The following is a 24698-nucleotide window of genomic DNA, read 5'->3' as shown; positions in this document are numbered from 1 at the left end:
TCTGATCGAGGTTACAGATGCAGAGACGGGCTCTGATTGGCAAAACCACACGGTGTCCGCCGACGCTCGCAGCATCGCCATCTCTGGCCTCTCCTCGAGCACCTGGTACAGGGCCAATCTGTACGGGGTGTACCGGGGAGCCCTGTTAGAGCCCGTCTTTGCAGACACCATCACAGGTATCACCGTTGTCAGCTGGGACCTCGCTCTTTCCTCTGCTTCCTTTTCTCTGCAATTAACCTGTGTGGACTTTCTAAGAAATGGTTTCTTGCAGTTGTCGAATGGACCTGATTAAGTGGTGCGACTCACTTTCACTTTTATATTTACTCTGATGTTCATGGTGTTAGGCATTGTCAACATTCCCATGGCCTTTGACGAACGTCTCTCTTAATAAGTCACATCTGCCACTTTAACTCAACAGAAATGCAATGGATTTCAAGTGATCCATCTAAATAAGCAGAAGCAAAATAATGAACAAAGACAGCATATTTTCATTATAATCACAGATTGTAAAAATGTGTCATTCTTCACAAGCTCCACCATTCTCCTTTTCCATTCAACAGAGTAATGCACAATCCAGATCCCCCCCCCATCAGCTTTCCATCATGCACATGCTTTTTGCAGGGGCCATTGAATGTGTCTCAGCCCGCATGTTGGTTGGGGTCCAGCAGGAAGCAGCACCTGGTGTTAGAGGACAGGCAGAAACACACCAGAAGGTCAGGGTGCTGTTAAACACAACAGGTGCACTGCTTTCCCCGATCACCGTCATTACCCAGGATAAACAGAGTGTGCTGTCAACAGGGAAACCAACATGTGCTCATGATGAGCCTCTTAGACCATCCCAAATACAGCAGAAACACAACAAAATAACACCATTTAGACTGGAGCACAATGTGTGAAATAACCAGTTTGGGGTTGGTTAACGTGGATCTCTATTTAAACATTTCCCTGATGACGACCGGTCAAGTGGAAGAAAGATGGGAGGACTGACATTGGACAAAAAAAGCCTGAGGCGCTTTTGTCACTTTGTGTGAGGCCTCTGTTCTGTATGCATCCCCAGTCCGCTCTTCATTCTCATGCTGGGCTCCGGGCTCCGCTGCCGGGGTGCCAGGGGCTTCTGGGGCCGTGGAGAATATGGCATGCGCTCAACATGGCCCATTGTCTGCATGCTAATGGCTGGGGAAGCCATCTTAACATTTCTCATTAGCATTACTTAATCCATAAAACATTCCACCTTGAATATGAGTGCTGACTAATGATGTCACGGTCATCTTCAGTCTGCTGCAGGGAAGTCCCGGTCTGAAACAGGAGTAGGACACTTTGAGTTGTATACAACACATGATTGATGGAAGCACAAAGAGACGTGGACAGCACCCAGAACAAGCCTGACTCAGTTTATTCATATCAGCACAAGCTGCTGTCGTAAAGTTATCAGGCAGACTGGAGGCCGCTCTGGGCTCCTGCTATTCAGCAGGTTCGCTGGCGCCGGCGCAGACCTCCAACAACAGGCTCCTTTTGTGAGCGGGGATTGTGTTCCCCCTGGTCTTGGGGGTGTGGAGGGATATGGGTAGAGGGGTAGAAGTGGTGGGAGGGTGAAATCAGTAGCAAGCTAGCACATGTTAGCCGATGGATGCAGCCCTCCCTCTCTTCCACTGACCAGTTAAGCTAATGAAGAGTGACAGCTCCTTGGGATTGGTCTGCTCTGCTTCTCATTTCCACTTCTCCTCACAACAAATGCCTCATGCGTTTTCCCTCTCGATAAAAAGAGGTTTTCAGGCTAGTTCATGGACCCCTGAGACCCTCGCACTTGGTGTAGTGTTTTAATGAGCACTGGCTGGGCTTTATTGAGGCCCACTTATATCTGCTTCTATCAGATGGCTCCATCTGTGCTGCTACCGGAAGTTTCTCCAGCTAATTAGCTTCAGGGAGCTTGTTGTCCAGCTGCTGTCCCCCAGCCTGTCTTCCTGACCGCACATTATTAGTGCTGTGTGTGATTAACGACTAACTACCAGCTTTTACAGCACTCACATCTGCATGTTTGAACTGTAGGCTACTGTAGTTCATCTTTACTTTAAAATCCAGCAGAATTGTGAATCGGGTCAAACCAAGGCTGTTCTACAACATTTGAAAGACTCCTGTATTTAACTTGGATCACTTCAAGTGCAACCCAGAGAACCCTCATACAGTAGAATGTGTTGCAGAAGTCAAATCAATCAATGAAATCCAAGGAATTGTTGTACTAGTTTGAATGTGCTCAGTACATCTGCACACAATCTTTAAAGCATAGCTTCTCGGTATCAAATATTCCCCATTTTAGTTTCAGTAGAAAGAAAAAGACAGTGTTGGTGGCACACCTGAACATGAGCACAACTTTTAAATAAACGGTGTAAACGTGTTGGTCTTCTAGAAACCAGCTTTTTTTTACATCTTGAATTTCTTAAATGTACAGAATGCCAGGGAGGAGCAGTTTAATGATTCGAATACCCCTTTTAAACACACGTTATGCACTCATTGTTCTGGAAGCTACTAAGCTATGTGTTGAGTTAGCTAGCAGTGCGTTAGCAATGAGTCTGTGAGTTTGATGGTGTGAACTCATTGTAGCCTACTGTTAGCAACTAAGCTATGTGTTGAGTTAGCTAGCAGTGCGTTAGCAATGAGACTGTGAGTTTGATGGTATGAACACAACTTTTAAACACACGTTATGCACTCATTGTAGCCTACTGTTAGCAACTAAGCTATGTGTTGAGTTAGCTAGCAGTACGTTAGCAATGAGACTGTGAGTTTGATGGTATGAACACAACTTTTAAACACACGGTGTGAACTCATTGTATCCTACTGTTAGCAACTAAGCTAACACGGTAGCTTTGTTGCTGGAGTTTGATTGTGGAATAAAAAGTGCATGTTCTTCTCAAATGTCATGACAATATGCATTGTCTTACTAACCCAGTGGCTCTGATAGACTAGTGAACTAACAACCTTCACATTGGGGGCTGAAGTACTTTTCTCCCTTCTATGCTTTTCACCACCTCGCAGTAGAACTCTTTATTTCTTGCCTGATGCTGCGCTTCCTTATAACAATGCTGGCATTTACACATAGACTGGTACACATTCGTTGGCTTCCATGTTCCTCAAATGTCAAAGCACTCCTTAGTTTCACAGAGGAGAATCTGACTTCCCCCTGTCACTCAGAGGCAGAGCCAGAGGTGCAGGCTCTCCTCGTGTCCGATGTCGGCCCTGAGAGCTTTAAGCTGGCCTGGGTGGCTGAAGAGGACGCCTTCGACACCTTTGTCATAATGGTGAGCCAGGTCGAGCTGGGCCGACCCAGAGAGCTGGTGCTGGGGGGCGATGAGCGGAGCACAAACATCACAGATCTCACAGAGGACACCGAATACGAAATCCAAATCTTTGGGCTCTTTTTGGGAAGACCCTCCAAGTCTGTAAAGGAGGGGGTGATAACAGGTACAAGCAGAAAGGATGGCAAGGAGAACTCAGAACTAAAACTGTCTACCGGTGTTGTCAGCGTGGTCAATGTTAAATGGTGTTGTCAGCGTGGTCAATGTTAAATGGTGTTGTCAGCGTGGTCAATGTTAAATGGTGTTGTCAGCGTGGTCAATGTTAAATGGTGTTGTCATTGTGGTCAATGTTAAATGGTGTTGTCAGCGTGGTCAATGTTAAATGTCGTTGTATCTGGGTATCATCTGTTCTCTTTGTATACTAACCTCGTCACAAGGCATAACAGCACCGTATTCGTCCACACTGCAATTTGACAAAACAATAAAGGGATATTTATAGAAATTAATCAGTTTTCATTATGACTTTTGTGTCAGAAGCTTTGTGTTATGCTTGGGTTACAACTGGCAGCTTGGTATCCCACGATGATGCTTACCCATTCTTTAAACAATATCATTCATGGTATCATCGGGATAGCAGCGTCCCAAACACTAGAGACCTTCAGAAGTAAGGACATTTCCTCTGCTCCTTTCATTGTCTCGTCTCTGTCCGCTCGCCCTCCCAAATGTTGTCATTCACTGCGTCGGGGTCGCTCTTTGTAAATGTGTGCTTGTGTCCTCCCTGGGGGAAGGCTTTACTCTTGGGTTGCGTGGCGCATGTGTCACTTTTGTGTTGCCATGAAATGGGGGCAAGTTAATCTCTTCAGGTCTGTCACGCGAGATACTGTGGCTCGCTGTTAGCCAGGAAGGGTGTGTGTGTGTGTGTGTGTGTGTGTGTGTGTGTGTGTGTGTGTGTGTGTGTGTGTGTGTGTGTGTGTGTGTGTGTGTGTGTGTGTCTGTGAGCCGGGCCTCCCCGGACCCTCTGTCTGTTAAACTGCTGGCTCTTGCACATGCTCTCTTTCGCTTTAACAAGTGCCTTTCAATAACATGTCAATGTGTTTTTCCTTTGTCTGCTTTTAATCGTGAAGCAGAAAACACCCACGCTATATGTACATGTCTTGAGTGATGTGTGTTCTGTTTACACTTCTCTCCAGTGGCACACATGTTAACTAATCCTTGATTGTGTGTGTTTGTCAGACCTGGGCTCACCCAAGGGTATCCGCTTCTCTGATGTCACCGACACGTCCACCACGGTTCACTGGGTGGTCCCCAGGGCTCGGGTGGACAGCTACAGGGTCACGTATGTGCCGGCTCATGGAGGTCAGTAACACCCAGACACTGCTGGAACAACACTGTTAACATGAAGGTGAAGAAAGTGAGCATTTACAGACAAAGACGCTACAACTTCCGCCGATAAACTGATTTTGAATCAGCATAAACGTACGAGTAACTTTGTGGCCAGTATGGACATTCTCCGGTTACCCCTACGTCTTCTGCAGGGCAAACTCCTCTTCTCATGATGGACTACTCTTGCCCCCTGCTGACTGCTTTTAGGTACCTCTACTGAAGAGTGGAGTGGGGGGTCCAGAGCAAGTGGAAATAATCACCATCATCTTTTTCAGTTTGAAAGAAAAACACAAATGCATTAATGGATATTATGTGGCAAGTAACGTCATGTCCGCTTCAGATCCAGCATCCATTATAATGAAGTGGTTCTATTAACCCATACATGTCATGTTCCTTATAGGTTACTGATTCCATTAGTGTTTTACAGGTAACTAGTTATCGTAACAGAATACAGTTTGAAGTAACCCTCTCAACACTGCTTGTATCATTATAGTAACTGCTGAAAGGACTCGAGGCTTACAAACACAACCGTTATTGGGACATTCATGATAATGTTTACATTCCATATTTCCTGCACTTTATTACAAATGAAAAGAGACACTAGGAAAAGGACACTCCCCGTGAGTGCAACGCGCCTAGGTCCTCAGGCTGGACTGTGAGGTGTGTGGGTTGAGCCTTCTGATGTTTGCTGACCTGTGTTTGGACTTGCAGGTAATGCAAAGACGCTGACCGTGGAAGGCTCTGAGGCTCACACTGTGCTGTCCAACCTGACGCCCGGGGTCACCTACGAGGTCACTGTGGTCTCTGTCAAGGGTCAAAGGGAGAGTGAGCCTGGATCGGACAGCGTCACCACAGGTACGACTGATACGTGTAACTGTATACCCTTACCCTATGTAGTTATGTGTTTGAACATGATATCTTCATTTTTATTTTCTTCTGTTACATTTTTTCTAATATACTAAAGTAAAAAATTATCTTTGAAATTGTTATTTTTCTATCTTTATGTAATCCAAAAGTAACTTTACTTGACTTTTACATTGTGACACCTAGATCCGGTTACTGATCAACTCTAATTAACAAAACGTGTGTGTGTGTGTGTGTGTGTGTGTGTGTGTGTGTGTGTGTGTGTGTGTGTGTGTGTGTGTGTGTGTGTGTGTGTGTGTGTGTGCGTGTGCGTGTGTGTGTGTGTGTGGGACAGCTCTGGATAAGCCCCGGGGTCTGACTGCAGTCAACATCACGGACTCTGAGGCTCTGCTCCTCTGGCAGCCGGCCATCGCTACTGTGGACGGCTACGTCATCACCTACAGCGCAGACTCGGGTATGCACACACTGACACACATGCAGACTAAACACATGGCTACTATCTGTGATTATAAAGATACCACTGACACTTTACTGTTATATTATAGACTCGTTGGTCAGTAAGGTCGTGACTGAGCGTGTATCATTTCAAATGTATAAAGCGGACTTTCCGTGTGAGCAGTTCCACTCTGCTGGAGAGAAAGCTCTCTGTGTGCTGTGTGCATATTTTATAAAGTTTATTAAAGAGGCCCTATTATGCTCGTGTGTGTTGTACAGGATAGTGTGCACATACCCAACAGACAGTATCACCTTTTCACACAGTTAATGACAATAGTTGTATAGATTATTTTATTACTCACCATTTGTAACTGATATTCTGGAATTGGTTAGGTTGGACGATACCAGAAAATAGGTATAAATAATAATCATAATGAGAAAGAATATTTGTAATTCAAACACGCCTTTATTATGCCTTTGGGGGTTTTCCTTTCCTGTCGTGTAGGTTTGTGTGCATGTAAATGGTGTCCAAAGGCTAACATCCCTGTATTCCTTCCAGCGGGCTTTCTCTCCCACGTTACACACACGTGCTTTATATAAAAGACCCTCGACTGAATACAGATTGTTGAATCGTGCTCAGGTTCTGTCAGAGACCTCTTTTACAGTCCGCCTTTCTGTCTGCATGTTTGCAGTGGCTCCAGTGATGGAGCGTGTGTCAGGAAATGTGGTGGAGTTTGATATGTCCTCCCTGAGCCCGGCCACTCACTACACTGTGAAGGTGTTCGCTGTGAGGGACCTGTCCAAGAGCGCAGCCACCACCACAGAGTTCACCACTGGTGAGCCTGCTGCCATGAGCTCCACTGCTTGCAATCAAATCACTCAACAACTATCCAGTCATTGTGGATCAAGACTTCGTCCAAAACAAAAGTGCATGATATGACATATACTGTAAATATACTGACTGCAGTGAATTATATAAATTAAACTTGAATGGATGTGCAATGTACAATTAACTTTTACAATATAATAATATTACTACTGGCTGCTACATCCATACATATTATTGTATTTATATTACATATGTTCTTTATTTGATCTGTGTGTGACATGCCTGTTTATTTAATATGTTAGTCTACTCCATTATGTGTTGGCTTTTATCTGCACTACCTTTGCAGTTCTGAATCAAAGCATTTGCAACATCACAGGAATGACAGCGAACGCACTATAACGGCCCAAAACACCAAGAAACGTGTTCACCAACATGACAACTATGTGTAGCGTTTACTAAAAGTGCTGCATAAACAAAAAGCTGCAAAAAGGCCAAAACAAATCTGGGACACTAAATAGTGACACAGCCCTGAAAAAACTGAAACCGTGACTTCAACTGCATTAGGTTAGTTGAAAGCAATAATATTAAGTTGAACCTAATACTTTGTATTTAAACTTAATATTATTACTTTCAACTAACCTAATTCAGTTGTGTGTAATCTGTTGACATCATACATTTAATTAAAGTCAAAGTTTCAGTTTTTTCAGTGAGCTCCGGTCCCAGCTGTGTGCCCATTTCCGTTGTGTTTAGAGCTTCTTTCCAGGGTCTATTTTATTTCTATTTTTTAAGGCAACGTTCGGAAATGTTTTGGGCCGAGTTAGTGCGTTTCAGCCACTGTCCTGTTGGATAAGCTGACCGAGAAATGGACAGTAAGATATAAGCGTTGTGTCTTTAGATGTGGACGCCCCTCAGGACCTGGCAGCCAGTAACATCCAGACGGAGAACGGCCTGCTGAGCTGGAAGCCGCCGCGCGCCGACATCACCGGATACATCCTGAGCTTTGAGTCTGTGGACGGCACCATCCGGGTGAGAGCACGCCGCCTCCACATCCTGGACTCCACGCAGTCAGGTGTTTGGGAACTAACAGTTTGACCGCGTTTGCTCCTTCAGGAGGTGGTCTTGAGTCCCAATGCGGTGTCCTATAACATGGCTCAGCTCAGCGCCTCCACACAGTACTCCGTCAAGCTGCAGGCCATCGCTGGGCCGAAGAGAAGCCGAGTCATCACCACTGTCTTCACCACCAGTGAGTGAGCCCATGCACACACTGCGCAGCTCTATTAAAAACACATTTCAAACGGGGTATTTATAATACTGTAAGGTACGAAGTGGAAGGGCAAATAAAACCCCAATTACTTTAAGGAGTTTTTGCAGCAGGCAAGCAGCCTTTCTCTGACTTTGGTATTTTGTTAGTACTGTCAACCCTCCTTCGAAGGTCCTCTGGCCGGAGTGGCTCCCTTGGGCAGTATCACGGGAAAGCAGAGGTCTTTCCTTTGGGACACAAACCCTTTCTGTTAAACTGTCCTTGGCCCTCGGAGATGCTGTGTCTTGTTTTATGTCAGTGTTTTGTGTAAATTGACTTCCCGCTGGGATTAAGCATTCGGGAATTTTCTTTTAAATATGTACTTATCTGTGTGTTTTATAAACTTCAATTTGTTCTACAAGTCGCGCGCTCCTTTGGGATTAGATCCATGTGTAGGTGTACTCTGTTGCGTAAAAAACACACATCAGGACCCAAACAGTCCCATCTGCTGATTTCAACAGGTTAGCACAAAGTTAGCAACAACTTTAGCCCATCCTCAATTAAGGTGGACTGAACTTTCTTAAGGTGGACCAGCTTTTTAGAGACGAGCCCCTCCCCTGAGTTTTGCTCAGATGTTTCAGTTATTTACGGAAATACCTCATATATCGTCTAACCTGTTGGAATGTCAGTATGCAGACATAGATACATCAAAAGGTTTCCCCCGCAGTCCAAAGACTTTGAGACATTAACATTGCGTTCATGTGATTGGCTGGTGTCCCCCCCCCCCCCAATGCAAGCTGGGTTGTCCGAGGTGGGGTCTAGGTGCCTGCAGCTAGAAAAACACTAAAAGCAATCAGCCAATCACTGCACTGAAGAAACTGAACCGTTGACTTTAGTTGAATGTATTATGCCAGCAGATTTCACATAACTGTATCAGGTTAGTTGAAAGCAATTAAGTAGAACCTAATATGTTTTATTTAAACTTAATATTATTGCTCTGAGGCAGGTCTTCCAAGTCAACGTTTTACCACCCACTGTCCCTCATCAAAGATTGTGTTGAGCCCACAAGGTTGATTATTCCATCATCGTGTGTGTGTGTGTGTGTGTGTGTGTGTGTGTGTGTGTGTGTGTGTGTGTGTGTGTGTGTGTGTGTGTGTGTGTGTGTGTGTGTGTGTGTGTGTGTGTGTGTGTGTGTGTGTGTGTGTGTGTGTGTGTGTGTGTGTGTGTGTGTGTGTGTGTGTGTGTGTGTGTGTGTGTGTGTGTGTGTGTGTGTGTGTGTGTGTGTGTGTGTGTGTGTGTGTGTGTGTGTGTGTGTGTGTGTGTGTGTGTGTGTGTGTAGCTGGCGTGCTGTACAAATACCCCCGGGACTGCTCCCAGGCCCTGCTGAATGGGGACACCTCCTCAGACCTGTACACCATCTACCTGGGTGGAGATGAGAGCCAGCCCGTGCAGGTGTACTGCGACATGGCGACTGATGGAGGCGGATGGATCGTAAGTCACCAGCTAACAGCATCATACTGTCTATGTCCAATGTGTGTTCATATTTAAAGCTACACTCATCAATATTTCTATATTACCAATGGATCCTTTGACTGTGTGTAATGTCATAGGGAGACTTACAGAGAATACTCCTCTCAGCTCAGCCTTTGACTGCTTGGTTTTGGTTCACTCTCACGGCTCTCACCACCCTCAGCAGCAGCTATTCTGAGAGGATATATTATAAACTTAGTGTGCTCTCCCTGTTCAGCAGGGACCATGCAGCTAGCTGAAGAACTTAGTGTAGCATTTATCAGTTAGCGGATGTTCCTGTATTTATTCTGTGTTAATTGGCATCCGTTTGACAATCCACTTTCTAACCTGTTCTATAAGGTCCTCTTATATCAATGTTAGGTGTGCAGTTTGTTTAATGTACCAAATCAACAGAAAATAAAATGAATATAGCTTGAACCCTTTCGGACCCACAAGCTCAAGGCTAGAGTAAATATGCTGATTTCAAATGCAGTTATTGTATGCAGTATGAAGTTATACATTCACTTTCTAAAATGGTGTATTTGAGTTGAAATGTCTCTTTGCTTGCATCCCTAACAACTCTTGGAGTCCCATACATGTGGTATGTTGTGGTATATGGTGTTCCTCAAGGTCTTAGTGTCTTAGTGGGGGCCATTTTGATCATTCAATCAATTCTTGAGTTGTCAACAAATGCTTAAATGTGGCAGCAAATCTGTGTAAACCATGTGCACCCAAACATTTCAGCAACAGTTAGTTAGCCATGTGTATACAGAGAGCATGGGCGTGGCCAACGTAGGCTGCAATAATAATGTTCCAAGACCTTATGCACCTTCTAATCATAAAAGTTGTCACCAAAACATATTTTACAGTTTTTTTACTAAACTGTTGTTGTTTTCCATTTCAGGTTTTCCTCCGCAGACAGAGTGGGAGACTGGAGTTTTTCCGCAACTGGAAGAATTACACAGCAGGCTTCGGAGACATGAACGATGAATTCTGGCTGGGTAATTTCAACAAAGACACACAAAGACATGGTCATATATCAATATGGCCAGATACAATGTAGTGTATCAGTGATAATATATATTCTTTCCATAGCTGATTCATTTAAAGGCCCCATGTCAGGCTTTCCCGGTTATCGCCCGCCCCCTTGTGTTATGAAGGTTGTTCTGCATGTAAACGGTCTGCCGAGTCACAACCCTCAAAGTGCACCCTGTAGCGAGTAAACTCTAACACAGAGAAGACCTGTCTGCTGCCAGAACGCCTCGTTGGACATTTCTCTTTTTCCATTTTTTTCTTCCTTCCTTATAATTTGTTTTAGTATAGTAGTTGGTCGAGTACAGTTATTTCTCACTTACTCTGTATATTTTCACATGATATATATAGATACTCTGGGTAATTATCTTTGTATTTTTCATATGTGTATTAACTTAACGTTTATTATATTCTTAAGTCCTATGTTATGGCTTTTACATGGCACTATAACAAAACGATTTCCCAATATGGGATCAATAAATACATCTAATCAATATTCAAACTTAGATATTATAACATCTTATCAAAGCCACCCCTGCATTATTATTTTAGTTGTGCGTCCATCTTGTATATAATGTCCTCTCTCTCTATCAGGCCTGTCTAACCTGCATAAGATCACGGTTGGGGGTCCGTACGAGCTGCGAGTGGACCTGAGAGATAAGGGAGAGACGGCCTTCGCTCAGTACGACAAGTTCTCCATCTCTGAACCCCGGAGCCGCTACAAGGTCCATGTAGGAGGGTACAGCGGAACAGCAGGTACCACACACAGTAGTTCCTTATTTTAAAACGGCTCACAAATAAGAGTGGTGCCGTAATGAGTCCGATAGCCCGGGAAAGACTTGGCATGTTACCACGTCCAGAGCCTTTGTGGTGAGAACCCTGAAATAAGGTCTGCGGTTAACACGAGCTGAAGAGATGTTCACATTTTGTTCTACAACATAAAATACACCCCACTGAGAATGTCCGGAGCTCATATGTGTCGTAAAAAACGGCGATACAGGTGACTAAATTAGATAGGTCATCACGCCAAACATTAGTGATGCGCAGCCATGCTACTGTGATATAGCTTATTTATAGCATTACGTTAGATTTTAATTTCTTCCGAATTCATTTAAGTGTGTGTTTGTATGTTTTTGTGTGTGTGTGTTCTCATGGTAATAAAGGAACATGTTACTCAGTGGGATTAAATCACTCCTTTAACAAATGATGTTTTCTATGACACTCCTGACTTCATCGTGACGCAATAAAATATATTCCGACAGTCTAGAATGTAACTCTGTATCTCATGTGCATGCGTTTGCCAGTGTTAGTCTTTCCATCTCCAACATTACTGTCTGTGTGCTCTGTGCAGGCGACTCTATGACCTACCACCACGGCCGGCCATTCTCCACCTACGACCATGACAACGACATCGCTGTCACCAACTGTGCCCTGTCCTATAAGGGAGCCTTCTGGTATAAGAACTGCCACCGTGTCAACCTCATGGGACGATATGGAGACAACAGTCACAGCAAGGTACAGATACCGTGGTCATTCAGAGGGTCCTCGAGCAGGACAATCTTTCTCAGGGGTTTACAGATTGCTGAGGGACTTCCACTCATTTCTTTTTATACAGTATTTATAGGGATGTAACGATATACCGAATATCGCGGTATCGCGGTAAATAAACGTCCCAATACCGTCGTGAGACTGACAAAATCTACCGCGATTTTTAAAGAAAATATTTTTTTTTAAACACTTTTTTTTGTTTTAAACCTTTATTTAACCAGATGGTCCCGTTGAGATTATCGATCTCTTTCTCAAGAGAGACCTGTCCAACATGGCAGCAGGTTACAACATGAACATAAAACAACAGAACACATCGTATTTACAGGGCTACATGTACATACCTAGAGACATTGACAAGTACCAACAGTATATTTATATCTCTGTCAATAAGCCTCACCTTCTTGGCAACAACTGTATTGTTTTTGAAGTGGTGGAGAGACAATGCACAGTTTGACCCACTGCTGCACCCATGGCCAAAGCATATCTCTCCGTCCCACTGAGGCGTTTCGCTGTCCGTCATTTTGACAGACAGGATCGTAAAATGTCCGTCATAATCCCTTATTACCCGTCGGGTCTGAACAGAGAGAGAGAGAGCACGCTCGTGAACTGTCGGGGGGGGGCGGTGTTATCCCGTGGGTGCATGCACCTCGCGGGAGCGCGCACAGCGTAAAACAAAACCTCCCAGACATGTGTTGATCTGTACGGCAAAGTACGGTTTGGAAACTATATCATTTCCTTTTGGAGGGCATGCATAACACGGCATAACACGTTGGCGCTGTTCCGAGTTTGTTCTAATCTGTCAAAATGACAGACTGCTTTCAGATTTTTCCGTCATTGTTAAAAAAAATATTCGGTTAACGCGACCACTGCTGTCCCAGCAACATCAGCACCAAGCGAGAGAGTTCTTTCCACAGCAGGGGATTTTGTAAATGCCCAAACATCCCAGCCTATAAATACCTGGAAATGTGGACATTCTCATATTCCTAAAAACCTGTCTGATGATGCCGAGTGAGTGACTCGTGAGTTTGAGTTGAGTTACTTGAAACTAAAGTGAAACTTGATTTATTTTATTGCAGGGTCTGATTATTACATGTCCTTGTTTATTTGTGAGATGCAGTGGCACAAAGAAAATGCCTACTTTGTTTGGTAGTAGGCCTATAGGTACAAAAACACTGGTTTTCTTGTTCCAGTCTGTTAGTCACTTTGTTTTTGACAATACTGCTATCCTACTAAAATGCTGTTTCTGTACAAATCAGATTTATTATTTAATAAAGAAACATTTTCAGAGTAAAAAAAAATGTTATTGAAAAATCGCGATAAATACCGTACCGTGGACTTGTTATCGAGATATTATCGTACCGTGAGTTTTTGGTATTGTTACATCCCTAAGTATTTATAAAGATTACTGAATGTCCCAGTCAAGAAACACAATTTACTTTGATGCCAGTGTTTTAAACTTACTGTAAAATGATGCACAAGTTGAATAGGAAGGGATGACAGGAGACAGGTAGAGAGGATAGTGATGAGGAGAGGGAGGGATGAAGGGGTAGATGGGAGGAGGGGTGAAGGGATGAAGAGATGGGTAGAAAGGATGAAGGGATGGAGGGGTGAAGGGATGAAGGGGTAGATGGGAGGAGGGGTGAAGGGATGAAGGGGTAGATGGGAGGAGGAGGGGTGAAGGGATGAAGGGGTAGATGGGAGGAGGAGGGGTGAAGGGATGAAGGGGTAGATGGGAGGAGGAGGGGTGAAGGGATGAGGGTAGATGGGAGGAGGAGGGGTGAAGGGATGTGGGTTAGGATCATGTAAGGAGGGACATTCATGAATTGAAGGGATCCAGAGACAGGAGACAAACCGGATGTGTCAGCAGTGGAGGACATTTACTCAAGTACTGAACATATGTACAATTTTGAGAGACTTGTACTTTACTTGAGTATTTACATTTTATTTCACTTTGTACCCTTACTTTACTACAATTCAGAGGTACATGGTGTACTTTTACTCCACTACATGTATTTAGTACCTTTAGTTACTTCACAGATCTGGATGAAGGATGTGAAATCTAACCAAGTGTTGAATCAGACTTTAGTTCCACCTGGAGTAAATCCACCAGCTACCCTGCAGTCTACAAAGTACTTCAGACTAGCTGCACCTTCACCAGCTACCCTGCAGTCTACAAAGTACTTCAGACTAGCTGCACCTTCACCAGCTTTGAGAACACTTTCATGATCAATCATTATAAAACATATCATATATATTATTCTGAAACGGACCAATCTGCACAACGACTACTTTTACTTTTGGTACTTTAACTATATTTAGATGAGAATACTTTTGTACTTTTACTTGAGTATCATTTTGAATGCAGGACTTTTACTGTAACAGAGTATTCCTACAATCTGGTACTTCTACTTTTACTGAAGTACAAGATCTGAGTACTTCTCCCACCTCTGTGTGTTGGTCTGGGATACTAGTATAGTGACTGACCTCACTTGTCCCTCCCCAGGGGGTGAACTGGTTCCACTGGAAGGGCCACGAGCACTCGATCGAGTTCGCCGAGATGAAGATCAGGCCCTCCAACTTCAGGAACCTGGAGGGAAGGAGGAAGCGATCTTAGAGGATCCCCCAACACTGCTACTCTGTCTGGACTCCCAATGAACCACACACCACACACACACACACACACACACACACACACACACACACACACACACACACACACACACACACACACACACACACACACACACACACACACACACACACACACACACACACACACACACACACACACACACCCTGCAGCAACCAAAGCCACTGCCAAGAGCCCTGCCTCCACACAAAACCAACAAAATACACCTGCGCTCACAGATCAACCTCCACTGCATAAGCCCCGCCCCTCAGTACAACGGTTTTGGAAATGCTGCCAGTGCGGGAGTCGATGTGCATGTCATAAACTGGACTTAAATCAAGCGCAAACAGATTCTTCTCACACACCCGAGAGAGAAAGAAACCGCTCCATCTCACCTGAGTATGATCCTTTCTCTTGTGTTGCAGCGGTTGTGGGGAGGCCACTGTGCTTCTTGAGCATTACAGTATGTTGAGTATGGACAGTCATTCAAACCAGGTATCCCCACAAAGGACAGGCTGCTTTTGATACAACAAGGTCTAGGTTCAGGGCTTCTTTGATAACACCGATGATAATGTGATAATTCTCCTGAATTATGACAGAAATGATATTCCTTGTACAGTAGGGTACACGTATCCATCTGACTCCTTGTACAGTAGGGTACACGTATCCATCTGACTCCTTGTACAGTAGGGTACACGTATCCATCTGACTCCTTGTACAGTAGGGTACACGTATCCATCTGACTCCTTGTACAGTAGGGTACACGTATCCATCTGACTCCTTGTACAGTAGGGTACACGTATCCATCTGACTCCTTGTACAGTAGGGTACACGTATCCATCTGATTTAGACATTTAGAACAAAGGGGTTTTCCTGCGATGGCACTGCTCAGATATCTCCATCTAACCTGCCATTTGTTTGTCTCGTGCGTAACCCGTCTGTCACTTTATCCTCCCCTGGTTCCCCCATCTCCCGCTACATCTGATGCAGGGGCGTCGCACACAAGTCTGGACCCTGTACATAACCATTGTCTACGGGCCCCTCCCAGCATCCACGGCTGTATACTCATTTCACCCACCCCCACCAGTCTGATGCCCCTGATATGATGTGATAAAGATGGAAATTAAAAGAGAAAAAAAATGTGTATGGAAAAGTATTTAACCCACCTCATCCCATGTCAGCGTGGATGACAATGTTTCCATTCATACAAAAGCCCCTGAAGGCATCATGCTACGGCCACAGTGTTGTAAGGAACAGAGAAAAGAAAAGCTCATGTGTTTATATTCCTTTAGTTTCTCTTATGATCCGAGGCAGGACCTGTTATTCAGTATATGATAAAATGCGTGATGATGTTTTTTATTTCTTTTTGGAAAATGTGAATACAGTGCTAGGTATATGTGTTGTTGACACAATGTTGATGCTCAAAACAAAAAACGGCCAATTCTAATTCATTTTGTATTGGACAGAGCAAGGTCTCTATGCTTATGTTGTTGATAATAATGTTTGAAGAGCGACCCTCCCCCCTTCCCATGCTACAGCAGCATACTAAACCACTGACCTTCTAAAGAATGCCTGTGTAAATTAAATTGTTTTTATTGTTTTGTTTGTTTATAACTGGGTGAACAACAGGTGTTTCTCTGTATTACAATAAAACAGTTTGTTTAAAAGGAAGATGTTCCTGGGCGTTGTGTTTGTTCAGGTCTACTCAAGCTCCACCTTATTTTGACAGAGCTTTCTAAAAACTCTTTGTCTTCCTCCTTCCCACGGACAACAGGTCCTGGACTTGCTCAAAAGTTATGCTTTTTACTAAATCAGTACATGTTAATTGATTTTACAAGGACATCTAAATGTAGTGTGTGTGTGTGTGTGTGTGTGTGTGTGTGTGTGTGTGTGTGTGTGTGTGTGTGTGTGTGTGTGTGTGTGTGTGTGTGTGTGTGTGTGTGTGTGTGTGTGTGTGTGTGTGTGTGTGTGTGTGTGTGTGTGTGTGTGTGTGTGTGTGTGTGTGTGTTGAGAATGTCCCTATTTACAAAAATGTCCCATGTACATTAAATTGGACCTATAGTAGCCACCTTATGTCACCCTTTTACATTAATTTATAATTATAATTAGTGTTATAATTGTTATTGTTTTAGGCATGTACTAATACAACTGTTATTATTGTTATTATTATTATTTGTGTATGATAAATGACAGTAAGTTCTGCCGTCTACATAGATATAGGCCATGCTTTGTTTTTGGGCTGCTGCTCGGCTCGGGGCTATGGGATTAGTTTTGTATCATAAAGATAAAGCAACACTTTCTCAGAATAAAGCAAAACTATGAGTTTAAAAGCAAGCAAAATAAAATAAATTGCAAAAATAAAACTATAAATTGCAAACAAATCATGTGTGTAATCATGTAAACTATAAGTCTTTTTTCTTTGTTTTAACATAGATTTTTGTTTGCCGTTCCTGTTTCTTCTTTCTCAATGATCAGACTTGTGCTCTCACTGCAGCTCTCTCTTTTGCGCTCCCTTATTTTTTGTTTGAGATTCTGACACAAACCTCCCAGTTGGGCGGGACTTTCAGGGGTGCGTCCCCATTGGCTACTCAGATTTTGAGTGACAGCCCAGTCCTCCAGCGATTGGACAGTGCAGGCAGCTGCGGTGCGGTAGCTAGCTGAGCTTGGATAGAACACCCCCAGAAGAACCAGCATTTCAATTATTATAATACTACAAGTGAAAATATATGTAAGTATTGATCATTTGTGTTGTTTGTGCTATACGGTCTGTTTCTTTATTGTGTTAAGTGAGAAATAAAGCTGTGCTATGAAAGTTAGCATGTGCTACCTTTAGATCCATAACAATGCAAGCTAAGTAGCCTAACAGTTAGCTACATAGTGAGCAGTGAGTGAGCGTTCAGACACCGGCTCACACACTCAAACGGACTCGTGTGCCTGACTCTACCAACAGGCTTTCATGATTCTGTTTAGATATGCAAGTATAAGCCATGATAGCTTATTTTATTAACACGCTAATTTGATATGGAAATCAATGGAGGCTGAGTTAACTTTGTAGGAAAACCTACCGTCCATGACTGCCCCTGAGCTGTGTTTTATTTGTTAACTTCATATTTTTCATTTCCTAAAACATTTATTTTCCTCTCATATTAACAGTGTGGATCATTGAGACAGCGTGGCGTCCAGAGTCTTATCCCGTTTCCCCACTTCCTCTGAGGGGACAGCACGGAGGGGGGGCATGAAGAAAGACCTGCACCAGCTTCATCCACGCTGGCGTTACTGTTATCACTGGCTCAGTGTCATTTCATTTGAATGTAATAGATTTTATTATTATTATCCACCTTTTTGTTTTATGTCTTTTTATTTAAAACATTCTTTGAGACTTCATCTTCTGGTTCAAATTTCAATAAATGTAATTTGTATAATCACTCTTTTGTCTTTATTCTACATGAAAATGTTAGAGATTCCATTCAAATCTGTTGATTATTCATATCTTCCTCAGGCTAGGAATAGTAGATAGTCAAATTTGTAATGCTAAATGTATGTCATTTTCTCACAGGATATAGAATGAGACAACACCGGTTTTATCCATTGTGTATGAATGCTTCAGCTCTTCAGACCCACATAGTAAGATGTGAGCATGTTCCTAATTGTGTTGACATGCAACCTGTTCTGGTCTGTTTAATAAAGCAAATCTGCCATTTTTATATTGCAGAATTTGTTCAATTAAAGCAGTCTTTAATTGTTTGTCCTAAACATAGCAATATATGCTTTTGAAATGTAACATGCCTTTGAAAAATAACAGTATACAGTTTATATTGTGTATCACCTTTAGCTTAACAATACAGATGTGTTTTTTTAATCTATAAAATAAATAGACACACTTTATCAATCCCAAATTGGGAAATTATTTAACAGCAGCAGTGTGTTCAGGACAGGTATTAAAATATTTAAAGTTGGAATAAAGTATGAACTACACATCACAAGTATAATGCACTGCAATCCATAAGATAAGTCCGATATGTTCATGAAACCCCCCCAGGAGACACCAACACTAATGTGGCCGAGTGGACTCCGGAGTTTGCTGCATGAGTTGCACTGTATGATCTGTGGTGTAGTGGTCTGTCACTCAAAAGCTGAGTAGCCAATGGGGACACACCCCTGAAAGTCCCGCCCACCTGGGATGTTTGTGTCAAAATCTCAAACAAAAAATGAGGGAGCGCAAACGAGAGCAAAAGTCTGATCATTGAGAAAGAAGAAACAAGAACTGCAAACAAAAACCTATGTTAAAACAAAGAAAAAATACTTATAGTTTACATGATTACACAAATGATTTGTTTGTAACTTATAGTTTTATTTTTGAAATTAATTTTATTTTGCTTGACTTAGTTTTTTTCTTCTTTTAAACTCATAGTTTTGCTTTATCCTGAGAAAGTGTTGCTTTATCTTTATGATACAAAACTAATCCCATAGAGGTCGGGTTTCTTCGGAGGGATATCACATGGCCACGCGCCCGCCGGTAGACACATTTCCGCCTTCTGGCAGGCCGGCCTGCGGGGAGGGGCCGTCGGCCCGCTGTCACAGGAGCAGCTCCTCCTGAGGAGCTCCGTGACTTCCTGTATAACCTTGTTTGACTGGGCGTGGCGGCAGGACTACCGAGTGCACAGACACTTGGGGGCCATGAGGAGAAGTTGTTTATGGAGGTTAGTGAAGTTCCTCACGGCTTTAGCACTGCTTTTCCTGTCTGCTCACGTCTTGTTCTCCACACCGAGTAAAGCTCCGCCGAAGCCCAGCGCTCTTCCAGCGGAGGAGTACCGCCTCCTGTCCCCTGAGACTTACCGCTACCAGCTCAATGAGCCAGCGGTATGCCGCCACAGAAGCCCCTTCCTGCTTCTCATGGTCCCAGTGGCCCCTGGGGAGGCTGTGGCGAGGCAAGCCGTCAGGTCAACATGGGGGGCTTCTGCTCCAGGCCAGGACACCTTCACTCTGTTCTATGTGGGGCTCCCTGAGGGGGGGCGGGGCACCAGCACCCAGGCCGAGCTGGAGGAGGAGAGCAGGAGACATGCTGACATAATCCAGATGGACTTCCAGGACAGTTACCACAACCTGACCATCAAGACCATGATGATGATGCACTGGCTGTCCACCCACTGCCCAAACGCCTCCTACGCCATGAAGGTGGACGCTGACATCTTTGTGAATGTGTTCTTCCTTGTGAGGAGGCTGAGGGGATCCCCCAGGCAGGGCTTCATCACAGGCTCATTGATCAGTGACGGCCGACCCAGAAGGGACAGGAACAGCAAGTGGTATGTGTCAGAGGGGCTGTACCCAGACGACAGCTTCCCCCCATATGTGTCTGGAGCTGGGTATGTGTTCTCCGCAGACCTGGCCCCCAGGATCTCCTGGGCCTCCAGGTTTGTCAGGATGATCCCACTGGAGGACGTGTACGTGGGGCTGTGTCTGCGTGTGCTGAACGTCCGGCCCGTGTACTCCCGCAGCCTGAACCTCAGGAACCTGTTTGAAATTGGACAGCTGGAGTACGACAGGTGCACTTTTGCCAAACTGGTCATTGTGAACGGATTCAAGCCGGCACAGCTGCTGCATGTGTGGCCCGACTTCTCCAGGGGCCACAGCAGCTGCTGACTGCACTTTATTAGACTGCTGCTTCACACTAGTCCAGACAAGCCATTATGAGAGAGGAGATAGCCATGAGATCCACCTACCAGGCGGAGTCATCACATTTGTAATTATCAGAATCAGAAACACTTTATTTATCCAATAATTGGGTTTCGTTGTTCAATTTCAGAATAAAATAAAATAAGAGGTGATTGAAATCGAATATAAACATACAAAGTCAGAATAAAACAAGATTTTAAGTGAATCAGACCCATAACAGATTTGATTTGAAAAGGCCTATTTCTGATCACAAATTGGATGTATCTTTTTAGATTTTGTTAGTATATTTTCATTGAAAATCCTGGTTAGTTTAATTCCAGGTTTCTAGGTAACATTATACTCTTTACATATTATTAAGTCTCGGTTTCATATCAAATCATTCTTCAATAACAAAAGCAGAAAGTGTGCAGCTTTATGCTTTTCTGTCATCATAAACTGAAGATATTCATACATTGATCAGGTTAGTCATGTAAGAAAAGCAAGAATGCTTATTAACTTTGTGTTGCTTGACAGGTTTCAGCTATCAGGGACAGTTCAGGAGAACATGCTGTTTTGTATTCCATTCATTTTTACTCGACAAAAACAGGGTGCAATCTCGTCGGTATGCAGGTAATTCATCTGACAAGCCATAATCAATATAGATAATGTGTCTGTAGACCTGAAGGAAACTGTTAAAGAGCAGTTGATGCTAACTCTAATTTATGAATCCAAAGTGCTGAAAGCCTCACCCTCAGAGTCCTTACACCAAAGACTATTTAAACATGTCTATGTTAGTATTGATGCTCTTTTTCTCTTGCTCGTGCCTGCTGTATTTATGTTTGTGTTGTAGTTTTGCAAGACGGCCAGCAGGTGGCAGTATGTGCCAGCAGATGGCCTGTCCTTCTGTTTACCCAGTGCCTCGTGCAGAGAGATGGTGATCACCATTATGTATACAATGATGGGGTTTGCCCATTTATGTTTGTATGTTTGACTGTTTGATACTGCTGACTGTGATATGCTGTTCACCAATATGCCCCCTTCACTAGATATTGACGCAATATTTCTTAACGCATACTTGTTTTAAGTGAGTCAATTTATAATAAACTATCAGTGAAATTCAGTGGATTTCTGCTGCTGCTACTTGGTCATAACTGGAAACTTTTCCCTTTTTAAATGCTGTTTCCATAAGGCAGCATTTCTCAAAGTGTGGGGCGCAGAGACGTGATAGGTGGGTCGCGAATGGACGCGATGAACGGGAGATTATTATTATATAATTATTATTATTATTATACAGCGGCACTGTGAAAGTCCACGGCCCCCTACTGTATATGCCAGAGCCAGCGGCCCACAGAAAGTCAGCAGCCCACCAACGGCAGCGGCCCACCGGGAAAAGTCCCGAATCTCCCGATGGCCAATCCGAGCCTGCTCACACACTCACAACTGAAACTAAAATCATTTACAGACATATGTAAAAATCTCTCATACACACATGTGAAATGCTCTCTCACACTCTTACACTCACACACACACACACACACACACACACACACACACACACACACACACGAAGAAAAGCAATGTGGAGCGCCTCACCACTTCATAAGGAGTTTAACCGTGGCCGTCCCACAGACCCAACACGGCACACAAAGGTAAGCATATTATAATGTTAAAATGTAAGCTGGCCGGCTCTGTTGTGATTGGCCAACTGCTTAGAGATTTCCCGCCCCTTAGCCTATCACGTACAATGTGTTGGAATGGTAGCCAATAGAAGCGCAAGTGTTACGTAGTGATGTCACCATGTTACAGAAGTAAACAAAGGAGTCCAATGGAGGCGTTTCCAGGCAGTATCTGAACCACCGACTGACAGTTTAACTGATTTATTGAATCACTGACATTCTGACTCACTGATTCGCTGAGACTGAAAGACTCACTGTCCATCACTGGTGAAAAGGAACTTTTTAGCTGGCAATACTTCTTTACTTTTACTTAAAACATTTTTAATTCAGTACTTTTTCTTGTAGGCCTACTTACGTATTTTCAGACCAAAGTATTTCTACTTTTACTTAAAGGTGGGGTAGGTAAGTTTGAGAAACCGGCTCAAGATACACTTTTTGTTTTATTCTATGGAATGCTCTTAACATCCCGATAGCAATGAATATCTGAAGTGCTTTGGCAAAAAATCTGTGGAAGCAGTAGTACTGTAAAAAGCACGACCAATCACCTGAGCCGGTGTAGGCATAGACATATAAAGAGTAGACGCCGCATCGACCGCTGCTGCCTATTGGCGCTGGCGAGCCGTGGGGCAGCCATCTTGGACCGGTCACCCGCTCCACTCAGTGTAATCTGTCTGGCAGGCGCAATGAAGTGTCAGCGCATTTTATCAATCATAACTCGCTGAATACAAAACTGATTTTCACGGGGGGGGGGTTTCTGCAAACGTCATATATGTAGGCATGATACCGGACACATGATTCGGCGTATTTTAATATTCATAGTAGGCTTAACAGCAATAGAATATTCTGGTATTTGATAGCCTATGTTATGTATGATAGGTATTTTGCAAAAGACACACGATATATAATATATACACACACACACATAAAAAAACACTAATGGTCTATATATGATATAGAAGCATATTGTGTAGGCCTATACTCAGCTATTTTAATAAGTTGAAAAATGAAGAAACAATAATATATTATACATAGACAGGAGTTATATATCAGTAAAAATGAATATCTATGTCATAAAAAATGAAAATGTACTTCTACATCTATATAAAAAATGTAAATGTTCAAGTTAAACACAAGAACATGACACCACCCCGCCCAAACCATATTTACACAAAGTTGCTCATGACACCCGAATGCCCCGTGCATGCGGCTCCTCCAAAGCATGACTGAGAACCTCTTTCTCATATCTTTGTCTTTGGGAAACCATCAAAATAAAAACGGGAGATTTGAGAGTCAACACAAAAACATTTTAAGAAGGAGGTCAAGCTTATCTTCTTCCTTCTTCTTCCTAGATAGATTAGATTAGATTTTAGATTTAGATTAGGACCCTTTGTGTTTCAGGTGACAAAGACTTCGTCAGGTAATATGCAATGGGAGCCTTCCAATGTCCGTGTAGGCCAACCACCATGAACACAAGAGCCTCAGTAGCAGCATCGGTCTCATTGATTCCATCACCCATGTCTACAAAAGCAGACATTGACTGGTTATGTGGATTATATTGCACATGTTTTCTGATGGCCATGTCATCCAACATGAGTGAAACACATCCATATTTAGCCTGGTCGTCCTGGCATCTTCTCTCCAGCATATCCAGCATCATCTTGTTCAGGCCAGGCTTGCCATCCACCGAACACAGCCACCTGTAAAAAAATTGAGAAGTAGCTATTTAACGTACTTGCAACCGTAATTTCCAAAAATGAAATTGAACAACATTAAGACTACCTTTTTGTTGTAGTCTCTGAGGTATTTGTATGCCTTTGGACCATGTAGATGGGGTGTGAGGGCAAACTCTCTGTGGTCCTTGGAGTACTCATGGCCCTGCTTTGCCTTCAAGTCTATTTGAAGATCTGAAATTGTATGAGAAAAAATTAATAAGTCCCCTTCATATAATAACAAAGGAGTTTAATAAAGAGTGTAAGAGTAAGATGTACATGAATCTCAAAGTGCTACTTTCATCTTCCCTGAGTAGAAATCAAGCCTCTTTGAGTTCTTCATTAATGAGGTTCTTTTCCCTCAAATCCCCCAAAAGACTCCTCACTGTGGTCTCTGCCCTCTTTTCTCTAGCCATGGCATTCTTCCTCTCTCGCTCGAGACTCTCCACTCTTGCTAAAGCTTCATTGAGTCTGGCCTTAAGAGCAGTAGGAGAAGCAGGCGAGACATCGCTATGATCCTAGAAAGAGGGATGAACATGGTTTGAGTGATGTTTCACTTCACACACAACACTTTGACACAACTAGAGTATGGCCCACATTCTTTCTTATAGTCATCACCTGTCAAAGCCACTGCCAGCATCATGTGTGTGTGTGTGTGTGTGTGTGTGTGTGTGTGTGTGTGTGTGTGTGTGTGTGTGTGTGTGTGTGTGTGTGTGTGTGTGTGTGTGTGTGTGTGTGTGTGTGTGTGCGTGCGTGTGCCAGGAATGCATGTTCAACATGTCTTCAATTGTGTGTGTATGTGTTTATTTGTGAGTGTGTTTAATATGAGTGGCAGCAAACAAGAGAGATTTTACTTTGTCTAGGACCATTATGATATGATGTTGAAAATAGAAATACTCACA

At 43.4% G+C, this 24698-nt stretch overlaps 2 protein-coding genes across 5 annotated transcripts in view; both read left to right on the top strand.

Annotated features, from left to right (window-relative positions):
- Positions 1 to 16421, top strand: part of tncb (tenascin Cb) — a 72264-nt gene extending 55843 nt beyond the window's left edge. Inside the window, exons 11-23 of one of the 4 annotated variants that reach the window (XM_034091863.2) lie at positions 1 to 176; positions 3187 to 3456; positions 4524 to 4646; positions 5385 to 5528; positions 5872 to 5991; positions 6665 to 6808; positions 7697 to 7827; positions 7912 to 8044; positions 9381 to 9532; positions 10455 to 10551; positions 11177 to 11338; positions 11934 to 12097; positions 14634 to 16421. The exon at positions 1 to 176 is cut by the window's left edge and continues 100 nt beyond it. In XM_034091863.2, the coding sequence (XP_033947754.1) occupies positions 1 to 176; positions 3187 to 3456; positions 4524 to 4646; positions 5385 to 5528; positions 5872 to 5991; positions 6665 to 6808; positions 7697 to 7827; positions 7912 to 8044; positions 9381 to 9532; positions 10455 to 10551; positions 11177 to 11338; positions 11934 to 12097; positions 14634 to 14744 (1927 nt within the window). In that variant the 3' untranslated portion in view covers positions 14745 to 16421. The remainder of the gene's footprint in view (positions 177 to 3186; positions 3457 to 4523; positions 4647 to 5384; positions 5529 to 5871; positions 5992 to 6664; positions 6809 to 7696; positions 7828 to 7911; positions 8045 to 9380; positions 9533 to 10454; positions 10552 to 11176; positions 11339 to 11933; positions 12098 to 14633) is intronic. The other 3 variants (XM_034091865.2, XM_034091864.2, XM_034091866.2) reach the window with 3 other exon arrangements.
- Positions 16422 to 19302: 2881 nt separating this feature from the next.
- On the top strand, positions 19303 to 21526 carry b3galt8 (beta-1,3-galactosyltransferase 8). The gene has a single exon (XM_034091276.1). It carries the CDS (start codon positions 19437 to 19439, stop codon positions 20397 to 20399), a length of 963 nt encoding a protein of 320 aa, XP_033947167.1. The 5' UTR covers positions 19303 to 19436; the 3' UTR covers positions 20400 to 21526.
- The last annotated feature ends 3172 nt before the right edge of the window (positions 21527 to 24698 follow it).

The sequence above is a fragment of the Pseudochaenichthys georgianus genome, chromosome 9 (assembly GCF_902827115.2).
Source record: "Pseudochaenichthys georgianus chromosome 9, fPseGeo1.2, whole genome shotgun sequence".
NCBI lineage: Eukaryota > Metazoa > Chordata > Actinopteri > Perciformes > Channichthyidae > Pseudochaenichthys > Pseudochaenichthys georgianus.
This window is presented reverse-complemented; position numbering and strand designations above follow the sequence as displayed.